Source organism: Epinephelus moara, chromosome 2 (assembly GCF_006386435.1).
Source record: "Epinephelus moara isolate mb chromosome 2, YSFRI_EMoa_1.0, whole genome shotgun sequence".
Lineage (NCBI taxonomy): Eukaryota > Metazoa > Chordata > Actinopteri > Perciformes > Serranidae > Epinephelus > Epinephelus moara.
Window position 1 is genome coordinate 7,090,771 of NC_065507.1, and position 12,116 is coordinate 7,102,886.

At 44.8% G+C, this 12,116-nt stretch overlaps 1 protein-coding gene across 1 annotated transcript in view; it reads right to left on the bottom strand.

The window, feature by feature from the left end:
• Positions 1–11,540, bottom strand: part of LOC126397843 (calsyntenin-2-like) — a 351,479-nt gene extending 339,939 nt beyond the window's left edge. The window contains exon 1 of the mRNA XM_050056844.1: positions 11,139–11,540. Coding sequence (XP_049912801.1) covers positions 11,139–11,202 — 64 coding nt within the window. The 5' untranslated portion in view covers positions 11,203–11,540. The remainder of the gene's footprint in view (positions 1–11,138) is intronic.
• Positions 11,541–12,116: the final 576 nt, after the last annotated feature.

A 12,116-nucleotide genomic window follows, 5' to 3' on the forward strand; every position in this document is an offset into this window, starting at 1 on the left:
CATATTTATGATTTGCAGAAATGTACAATGCAAACATTTTCTTCTGGTGATTAGGCTGCTTTAAAGACGCTGAGGAGAGCAAGGACAAAAACACAAAGACATGATGAAATTGTACCAACTCTGGCAGAAAAGGGTGTGTTCAGATAGGAGCCCATCGTTCAGAGTCAGAATCTGATTGTGGAAACAGGCTTGAATTAGTGAGAGTATCCCATCACAGTCTGACATTGTGTCTCACCCTGTAAGAGTTAATATTAAAACAGTACTGCTCAGGCATCATCATTGAAATGCTGCACATTTCCTGGCCATTTTCACCCGTCCATCTGTCACTCATCAATCACTGCTCAGCCTTATCATAGCTGTGACGGGCTGTCGGGTCCCTGGTGTGTTCTCACATATCTCCGCCCCTCCAATATCCCCACACGCTGGTGTATGCAAATGCCCGCTCACACTGAGGCACGGGCTAATGGAAAGTCAAAAGCGTCCGGTGAGTCTGCTTTCAGCACGACGGACAGCTCCATTGCTGCAGTTTCTTGCTGAGTGCCATTGGCTCATGTCAGGACCGAGGACAGCGCCGGGCATTCACTTCATGTCTGCTCGTGTAGAACTCCTCTGTTGTCTTGCAATGTTTTCAGTGAGCGTGCAGTATTTCTTAGGGAGAGTGAAAACAACACTGCCATCAAAACAGCAGCAGCAAGGCAGCAATCAAAGCCTTTCTAGTAATCTAGGATGCACCAGCATATATTAAATATACAAAGGCTTGATGATACAGTGTATTAAAGCAAGATAAGTGTCTGGCACCCGGCTCTTTGTGTTTTAGAAATACATAATGACTCATATTTTAGTCAACAGGAAAAGAAAGCAGCGGCGGTCTGATAATAGCAGAGATAATGTAGGTAAACAGACATAAGCCAGGCAGACCTGATCTCCAATCACTACCTATCATTAACACCACAGAGGGGTGACAGACTTTTGAGCATCTGCTGGCAGGCTGGACTAACGCCAGGGGCACTGACACAAGTACTGTAACTCACAACAACCAGCACTAAATAACACGCCTTTTATCAGGGCTAACGAATCTGTGGACCTCCCGCTGATGAGCTGCCCAAAAAGCCCCGAGTGCAACGAGCCTGCGCATCTACAAGTGGAGAAGAGAATGTTTCCATGTAAAGTGTCCATAGGAAAGCACCAGCATGTGTTTCTTTTATTTGTTTGTGTGTGTGCTCAGGAATGTTTGGGTGTATAGATATAAGCTCTGCCAGCTCCTGTTAAGCTTGTAAGTGGCTAACATATGGGATGACAACTGTTGCCTTCATGGGGAAATGGACGGATTAATTGAAATTGAGCACAGATAGAAGAACAGACACGCAAGTGATGAGCACTTAACACAATCATCAAGGCAAAATCACACAGGGACAGCTTGTTTAGTGTGTGTGTTTGTGCGGTGCGTGCCGGTGTGTTTGCGTTTGTCTCGGGCTTTGAGGGGGATGTAGACTAATGAAGAAAATAAAAATTAAAGCTTGATTAATCTGTGTGTACGGGCAGCCCGGTACCTGTGGATAATCATCAGCCTTGCAAACCATTAGGAAATACATGGTGCTAATGGGGTTTGTGTTTAGACTGACAATGAAGAGGGTGTGTTGCTGATCACCGCGCTGCTGAAACAAGAAACCAATGCTCAAGCAGGGCTGACCTCAATATGGAGCTGTCCTGAGCTGTGAAGCTGCGGTAGCCTTACACTAGCTTTGAACACAAAGCATTGTAAGCAAGAAAGTGTGAGAATAGGACAAAAGCATATAGCCAGGAGTTTCAGTAAGAACATATACCTGGGATCAAGGCAGTCCAGTCATCTTTCTTGCAGAGAGTCAGGTGAGAAGACTGACGCCATTCTCATGTCTGTATGGTTAATATGTAATCAGAGCCAGAAGCCAATTAAGGTAACTTAACATAAAGAATGGAAACAGGGGGCAACAATTAGCATTGCTCTCTCTATGGGTAACAAAATCAGCCTGTAAAGCTCCGTAATTAACACAGTATATCCTCTTTAATATGTAAAACAGACGAAGTGTAAAATCCATAATTTGCTGTTTTATGAGGGACTACTTCTTAGCTCAGCCAGACATAGTATTGTACTGAATGTTTAATATGTAGGCTAGTGTTGTTTCAAGAGCATTGTAGGAATACTTGCTGGCAGACATATCTGCCCATTCACCATAAGTAAATGATGGCATTGTAAGTCTTTGCAAACCATGAATAACCATACGGATCATATCCACATTTCTGAAGTGATGGAGTGTATGAACTGACTGTCATCTATGGAATGAGAGGATGGTGGATGGTGTGAAACCTAAGCAAGATGCGTGCCAAGCTGTCTTTTAGTCACCAAACCCAGGTATGTTGTATTGACCTCCTGCTGTATTCGTAGCAACCCATCACCATGTCTCGAGCGGAGACAGCGCCATGAAAAGTAGCTGTTTTTTTTTTTTTATGACATTACTGCCTATCCTGCCGAGTTAGTGTCGGTAAAACTGGTTGTTTTTTAATGAAACATTGCTCTGTTTCCAGTGGAGATTGTGCCCATAAAACCAGGTGTTTCTAACCAAAATATGATATTTTCCAAGTGGTTTTAGTGCCTAAACCTAACCAGATTCAGGGTTCTTTCACACCTGCCCTGTTTGGTTCGGTTCAATCAAACTCAAGTTCGTTTGCCCCCTCAGTGCGGTTCGTTTAGGCAGGTGTGAACACAGCAATCACACTCTGGTGCACACCTTAACAACCATACCGAGACCGTCTTGAAAAGGTGGTCTCGGTCCGGTTACAAAGAGACCGTCTTGAAAAGGTGGTCTCGGTCCGGTTACAAATTAACTCTGATGCGGTTCATTTGCCTAGAGAACGTGTTCAGACCTGGATGTGAACCAACTGCAGTCATATGACACATTGTTTGGGTTAAACATGAGCATGTTACAGTCCTGGAGGATTATTAATGTGCACCTCCTCCTGTACTGCCTTAATATGCACATTCAGCACATCCAATGCATCAAAACATTGTTTTCTAGTTGGAGCCGCGCCTTGTTTTCAAACTGTATGGTTTGACTAAAATGAACAATGACAGCAATATAGTCCACGATGAGCAGCGCTAAAATCAACCTGCGTAGTTGTCCCTCCATTGTGACATTAGAAAGTGTCACATTTATCTTGCAAGTGTACTCTTCTTCAACGTTTGCTTTATTTCCTGGATTTTTCCCACATGGAAATTCTGACCAATCAAGAGCAGCTTTCTCACACAAGACATTGATCTGGTCCACTTGTAAATGCTGCCGTGAGAACATGAACCAACTCTAGGCAGTTATACAACTTTGTGACAAAATTAATCCCTGATTCAGACCAAAGGAGACGACTCTAGGTCTGAAAGCACCCTAAGAATGTAACGTATCCATGGTTCAGCAAACAATGCTGACATTTTTCTCTGGCAATTGGGTTGACTGTATGCCAAAAGGCTAATTTAGTATACATTTAAGATCAGTGTGACTATGAAACAATAGCTTCCTTATCTACTGTGTGCTGGGATAGACTCCTGCCCCCTGCACACCTTTACAGGATAAAAAGGTGTAGGTAATGTATGGATAGATAGACACATATAGATGAATGCCACCACTGAAAGCAGGGAGAGGTCTGTAAGTTACTCAGCCATTCTTGTCCTGTCTACATGTCCATTATAGAAGTCTGCACTCAACTCCGAGTGCTCCACTTGTCAACTGTGAAGATTTATGAGTCACAGAGACAAAGATCTGCAACTTTCTCTCTGACCCTCTCTGCTCTCACTCGTCCTCTAATTCTCTCCATCTTCTCCCTCTGATCATTTCCTCTGAGGTCAGCCAGACCCAGCTGGTGGAGAGGGACAGGTCAGGCACTATCTGTCTGTGTAACCCTTTGCTACTCATCAGTGTGTGAGTGTGTGTGTGTGTGTGTGTGTGTGTGTGTGTCTGTGTGAGTGAATGTGTGTGTCTCACATGTGTCATCACCCCACGCTGAAAAATAGAAGAGAGCCCGCTGGTGAGATTGGAGCGGAGGTAAGTGATTGGAAGAAAACAGGAGCAAATGGATGAGAGGAGGACTGAAGAAGCAGAGGGAGTCCTTTGAACACCCTGGAGAGCTCTTGGGTGTTATGTGTGTATAAGTGGTGTCTTTGCCATGTGCTGTAGGCCATGAGAGCAAATCACCAACGGACGGTGAGAGCCAGGCAAGACACTCAAAATGTCTAACAAACTTGATTATCCTGAAGACGTGGGGACTGAGTGCAGCACTCCACACAAAGACATGCAGTTTTGCATATATGGCTTCATGTGATAATGACTCTGGAAAGTCCATTGTCAGAGTTTGACAATGCAGCCAAAGGTATATGGACATTATTGTCTAATAGATTCTGTTACTGTTGAGTAGTGACAACTTTCACCTTTACTAATGGAATAGAAGTGGAAGTGGCAGACAGTAAAGGGAAAACCTTGTTGTCGTATCTTTGTGTAGCTTCAGTCTCGATCTGTTTGTCCTGGTTTGGACTCAGCCACTTTGTTCAACTTTGGCAATAATGCAAAGCAAAAAGTGAAATTTAAGATAATAAACTGCCCCTTCCTGTTTCAATAGGACAATGCCCCTGTGTGCAATACCCATAAAAACACTGTTTTCCAATTTGGTAAAGTACCTTGACCTCAACCCCCATCTAACACGTTTGGGATGAATTGGAACGCCAACTGTCTTATTCTCCAACATCAGTGTTGGGACCTCACCACTAGAGATGGAGGGAATAAATCAATTCTTAGATCCATTGCAATTTTTGGCAGCATTATGGTGCAGTGGTTGGCACTGTCGCCTCACAGCAAGAGGGTTACTGGTTCGAACCCAGGGTGAGGGGGTTCAAACCTACTCAGTGATGAAGTCCTAGTGAAAGTTCAGTCAGGAAGACTGTGCATGCTTAGGTCTGTAATGTAATTCTCCTATACCATTTGCCATACACTCCTTCTCACTCACAATTTCTCACTGTCACCGTCTGATGCTGCCAATAGAGACATCAGCTGCTCTATCAGCTAATCACATTAAACCAACAGCCCAGCGACACACCTGTATTATCATCTTGCTGCTGTCTTTTTTAAACATGATTCTCTTTCTGCCTTTCGTATGTCAGTGCTGCAGCTGTGTCGGCCCTCCAACTCCCTATCACTGCCTAGTCTTCGTAGATTCATCAGCTTCATCAGCCTAATCAGCTTCTCAGCAGAGTCACCAGCCACCACCACCACAAGTGTCTCCATGGTGGGATTTATCTTGCTGCTGCTCAGTGCAGACACCCCTCAATCACAAAATCTCCCTGTACAGTCTAAGCTCCAAAGTCTTTCTCTCAAATCTTAATCATCCCATATCATCTGTTAAGCCATACACCTGTAATCGCTATTAAACAATTATCTTTACTTCATTCATTTGTCTCTCCTGATTAAAATGCTCCTGTAAGTGAAGGGGAGAAAATCTCTACGACCAGGTTCCAAAATGTGTGTGAAAAAAAGTGTGAAAGCAGCAGGATAATGCCCAAGGTTTTGGAATCAGACGTACGATAATCACATATGGATGGAGTGTTTAAGTGTCCATATATTTCTAGTCATGTAGTGTAGCACATGCATTCTCTTCAAATGAAAAGTTTGAATCGTTAGCAATAATACACAGCCTTGCTCAGTTCAATACATTCAAGGATTTTAGCCCAGTTTCCGAGCAGTACCATATGATTCAGTTCAGTTTGGTACTTTTTTTTCCCGTTTGTGGATGGTACCAATTGCAATTGTTCCTTACATCCGCAATTTTGGTCCCCCCTCTGTTGGGGTACCTAGCACACAGATCTGGTACTAAAAGGTGGAGCTGTGAACACTGCAGTCTGATTGGTCAGTAGAGGACGGTCACTCTGCTCAGGGCTGAGTTGTGTCTGGTTTTGAGGCTCATGTAACCACTGTTCATACTGTGGAGAGTTTTATTAGTAGACTAACAACACAGCAGCTGGAGTCTGAGAAAAACTTCATTCACTGGGCCGACTGCCGGCAACTTTTAAGGTGGAACGTTAACTTGTAATGTTACTCAATGCATGAGTTAACGACGTGAATCCATCAGCACACCTTAAATTTCACTGTGACAACTTTGACCATTACTTTAGTTTTTATATGACATAAAGTTAGTAATGAGTGGAGCGTCGTTCCTGTGGGCTACAGCAACACTAAACCCCTGAGCTTGCCTGAGAAGGACTAAATGCACAAAGCTGCTATTTTTAAATATCCCATGGAGAGAGACTCTCACTGCAGCCTGTTCTATTTTGTTCTGAAAATGTCGGCGTGCAGCCTCGTTCTGTGGACAATAAACGAGGTGCAGACTTCCATCTGTGTCACCAATAATGACGATAGTGACAACAACCCTGCCCACATTTAAGAGTGCTGTTTCCAGTGGGAACTCTAGGGTCTAGGTACCAATGTCTGAAAGGTTACTTTGGGTTCCAAAGGTACCATACCGAAAGTGTTTGGTGGAAACTGGGCTTTTGTTGGTACAGCCTTACTGAGTCTCGAATGACCAGTAGAATATGGTGGCTAACGTTAGCCAGCATTAGCAAATTTAAGATAGACAGTTGCATGCATTGTTCAGCCACAGTAGCCTCACTAAAACATCTCTTTCTCAGTTTTTAAGCCAACAAAGTCTTTAACGTTCTCAGTAAAACTTGACAATCTGTGCACAGTTCCAAGACAACTGGGCAACTCCATCTGCTGATACAGATCATGTAATAGGATTGAAAAATTCAGCAGTTATTAAACAGACCTCGTGGTGAGATTGTTTCTTAAGTGTTTCCAAGGTCAAGAATGAACTTTTAACTGCATCTCTATTCTCCTCTCTAATCTTTTTCTCTGTGTACTTTAATTTCATTTTCCTTTCCTCCCTTGTTTTTTAGGTTTCGTTTCTTCCCTCTCCAGTCATGTTCTGTCTGTCCAAACACACCTCAAAAAAACCCTGGAGATTCTAATTTAATGCTGCAAAAAATTGTATTATTCTGGTCAAATCCTGTCTGTGTCTCTCTCTTTCTTTTTCTCCCTCTTTTTTCTCTCTCACACACACTTTGTTGGGCAAATCAATGAGCCTTGGCTGTCTGAATATCTACTGCCAAGTATGGTCAGCCGTGACCACTCAAAGACACTTAAAAAAAAAAAAAAAAAAGGGAGAAAAAGCTCCAGGAAGACGAGACACCCACTCACTGCTCGGTGCACCCAGTTCAGTCAGCTACTGAACTACATGCTCGCACACACTCTGACTCCACTCCAACACCCCCCTCTCTCCACATCTGAAAAGACAATAGAGCTGGAAGAGACAAAAATACAAGAGGTAGAACAAACAGAGTCAGACACTGTATACAGAGTAAAGATGGAGGGAGATGTAAGTGTACAGGCCACGGTGCGGTGGGATGCCTCACTACACTAAGATCTGATAATAGCTTTCAGGGACAAAACTTCCTTTCATTTGTGACTTTTTGTGTAAGTCTAAAAAGAGACAACAAACACCCACTCAACACTACTCTCATTCCATACTTAACACTGAGGCAGAAAGGAAAGATTATTTTCCTCATTAGCAACAAAAACAGAATTTGCTCACTTTAAAGCTAAAGTTCAATAAGCTGCGGAGCTCCATTTTTATCCCGTATCAGTAATCACAGGATCCTTCCTTCTCCTCCTTGTTTGAAGATGACAGCTTAAACACTATCCACCCTGACTCACTCTCCAGCTCTTTCTTTATGTCTCTGATGGCTGTAGGAACTGCGCTGGGATCAGCGGCCGGGTCGCCGTTCCGTTGCTGCAGCCACTAAGCCCTACTACTTCCCAAATGGCGTGGCGCTGTACCGAGATCAGCGAAGCTTCGAGGACAAAGCGAGTGTTTATAAAAGCATGTGTGATGTTCCTCCATGTCGCTGAGCCTTGCTTCCCTTGGCCACTACAGGCCGAGGAGGATTTGTGCCGCATCCTGTGTCACAGCCTCGTTGGAGGATTTATAGAGTGCTCCCATAATGCACTTCCTCTCTCCAAAGGGGGGGGGATATAAATCTGCCTCTTGTTTTTTTGTCACCCCCCTTTTTTATTTGCTAATGGGATCCTCAAATGACTATCCTCTTGGCTTTCTTTATCCCTTGTACGCGCACACAAAAGCCTACACGCCCAGACACACATGCATGAGACCTATATACGCAAAACCATAAATTATAAGACCTGCGTGAATTAATCCTGCGACTTCACAAGCAGGCGTCAGACTATAGCCACAGTCTAAAGCTTTTTACCGAGAGACATCCTCCGAAGGCGGAATACTACATTCAAACTGTTTGTGTGTTTACAGACTGTAAAACATGTACAGTGTGTTTATTTGGACATAATAAAGCCGCAAAAAAAGGTTCCACCAACAAAGAGTCACACAGTGGGTAGCTGAATTAAAATACACTGTGCTGGTAATGAGCTATCTAAATTCAGAGTTCATATTGCTTGGAATTACACAAAAGCGGGGCTCCGGGCAGCACTGGCAAAAAACTCTATAGCTCTTTCTGCTTCGCTGCCAGAAGATTCTCCCTGTCGAGCGGCGACACGGTCGGTCCTGAGGAAATCGTTTGAGCCACAGCATGTATCTGCGAATGCAATAATTCTTTTGTAAACGACATCACCTCCTCGCCCAATTTTTGCATACTTGGCGGCTGTCAACATGTTGGCTGCACTCTATCACTCTCGCCGCTCGTGCACGCGGGCAAACCCACGCACACACACCTACACACACACACACACAGAAGCAGAGGGGTGTTAGCGCTTCAAGCTCTGATTACTGACAACTCTGAAACACATACTAAGTAGATGCACGCACATTTGGAGACACACACATGCACACCGAGTCTAACTGGATGACTCGAGGGTGACGGTGATTAAAGGAAGTTGCACGTCCACGCTTTCCCGGAATGAAACGGTGGCTAAACAGAAAATGACAGGAGTGGCGGCGCTTCAAAGTTATCTGGAAAACAGCTCCGCATATTGGCGCTATGGAGGCGGATCCTTCGCCACACTTGACACGAATGCACTCTTTCAGTTGTCATTCCAAAAAAAACCTGAAATGGAGATACAGACGCACGGGGAAGAAATGGGAAATAATTTAGGTTTGTTGCTTTTTTATGGGCTCTGTTTCCTGCCAACTGTGACAGGAAGTGGGAAAAAGCAGCGAGGGTCAGCGTAGCAACAGATCCTGGAGACAATATACTCTTATTTTCTCCTGGATTTAACTGCACTGTACAGTGGCCCTAGGGAATCAATTAGAATCATGGTGTGCTTGGTTTTTCCACCCCCATTGACTTGGCAGTAATTTGTTTACTTCACAGCCAAGCTCTGGATACAAAAAAATAAAAATAAATCCCTCCTTACAATGCAACTTCCCAGTTTGCTCCTGTTTCCCGTCCTGCAGTATTACATAGATAAACCTATCAGGTTAATACACAATATCTTTAAAGAGGTAACAGCATGTAAATGAATACCCAAGAGCACAGACCCTCGACTGCAGCACATTGTGGCTTGCAAGTAAATCCTATTTAAACGAAAGTGCATATGAGGCAAAAGCTTGACCTCTGTGCCAGGTCACGGCCTGCAACAGGTCTATTAGCATATGTTCTCCTTCCACACGCAGCAAAGATTGCAGCTGCAGCCAGCCAGCCAACCGGCGGGGAGGCTTTTCCCTGTGTCAGGAGGCGAGGAGGATGAACAGCTTATCACACTTGTGTTGTCTCCCCGCCGCCAGACGAAACTGACAGGTGTCACCTTGTTATTTTGCTGCGTAAAAGCCAGCCTCCGTCCACAGGGAGTTGATTAGCACATACCTGTTGCCGCGTTTGCCCCGCTTACCTACGGCACACGCCAGGCTCACTGGAGAATTGAGCGGTCCCGCTGCAGTGGGGATACTGGTGGACCTAAAAATAGCTGAGTGGTGAAGCAAAGCTGCCAACAGCATGGCACACATTTATGACATCTGGATGTCATCATTACATATCCATGGCTTTGGGGATTATTTGTTGTGGAATTTTAATGAACTAAACGCAGCTGTAGATTAAATTAGCCTGTTGATAAATCCTCATGTTGCTTCATTTACATTTAGCATTTCAAGCACATTACCTCAGATGGCTTCATCAAAGTTTGGGTACATTTGCAAAAGTAAACCTGAAACCACCCAAATGTTTCTGTAAAATGCACCTGGCTGCTGTCATGTTGCATGTAGACGGAGTTTGCAATCATTGCTTTGCAGCACTTGCAGCTTGGTCTCTTAAGGATATGATCGGCTTTACTATTACAGTTAGCTTTGGGAGTGAGTTACTCATGCATTCACATCTGGACCTCCCTGTCCAGAAGTGGAGGAAGGATTTGTAAAGTAGGTCCTCCACCATAAGCTAATTATTGGCCACGTGCACTAATAAGACCACTGTTATCATGCTATTCTGCCCATTTTCAAATACGCTGAGCGTCACCGGGAGCCCCCAGATGCTACCTCTTTGCACATTTCCACACAAAACTTATTTAAAAAGGACTTCACATATCATCTGCTCCTCTTTCCTCCTCCTTACCTTCACCTATCTGTCACAAACAGACCTTGACAGGAAACACCCCCAGTCTCACAACATCTAACAATGTGACAGACTGTTTCTCCTACATCCAGCCGCAGCAAAGAAGAAGAAGATACTGTATCACAACAAAAGTGCAAGTCCCTAAATCAATGTTATAGTGATGCCACATGAGATTAGCTCAAAGAATATGCTGTGATAAGGTCATGGTGAAGTACTGTAGGGATGCCACACAAAGCAAATACCATCAAGTGCCATCTGTGCAGTTATAGTAATTATTAAGTGGTCAGTGTCCTCAAGTCCAAAGAGGAACACTGCAGGGAAAAGGCATCAAACACACAGACAGGCTGTAATCAGTTATCTGTATCAGATGGACATTTCTCTGCATCCACATTCCACACACAGCCTCTCCGCTCCGGCCACATTCACCAGGAATAAAGCTGTAGCGCACTCACAGATGCGCACCACACGGAGCAAGCAAGTTGCCCTTCACCTACCGTACCTTTGGTGTGAGCGGCGCTCAACCCCAGAGCCACTACAGCCAACACGCCGGCTATTCTCAGCATCTTCTCGGTGGAGGTTCAGCTCGAGGAAGGAGAGCGACTACGGCGACTTCTCTCCTCTCTTTCTTTCTTCTTTCCTCTCTCTCCGTCTCTCCTCCTCCTTCTCCTTTTTCCGCCCTCTCCCTCTTATTCAACGCCTCAGGTTCTCTCCTCTCTCTCTCTTTTCAAGCGGAGTGTGGAAACAGTTCACTGATAATTTGGGACAAGACAGGCAGCGTGGAGTGGGAGAAGAAGAAGAAGAAGGACACCGGGTGCCCGCAACGCACCTCGCCGCACCGGAACGCGCGCGTCGCACCGCAGGTTTCTGTGTGTACACGGACGGAGGCAGCAACTGAAGTGGGTTTCTGCTGAGACGGGACTGGAGAGCAGCGCACCCCGGGACCAGACCGAGCGACGTCACAGGGAGGAGAGAGATGGATACAGGCGCACCCCCCTCCTCCTCCTCCTCCTCTTCCTCCCCCACCCCACCCCTCCTCTCTTTCTCTCCCCTCTATCTCCCTCTCATCCTCCGCCCTCCTCTCTCTCTCCTCCCCTCATCTCCGGTCTCTGGAGCATCCCAGCCCACTCCAGCTCACAGCGAGCCTGCCGCGCTGAGGACGGGTCCGTCATGAAAACAATTGAGAAGCACTGACCATCTTGTTTTAATTGACTCCACAAACAACTCCCTGAAGACTGCGGTCACATATTTACAATACATCAAACTATTTTAGCATACAAACACTCATAATAACGCCATTAGTATTAAACTGGCATCACCATAACTCACTAAAGAACATTAGTTATAATGCAGGGATTCAAATGCTATACAACTGAAACACTGTGAACTCACCCTGAGTAGCTACTATGTGTGATTTAAATACTACAGTGTTTTTGTTACTTGCCTGAAGATGCACTTTCATTATGAAACAGTTTTAATT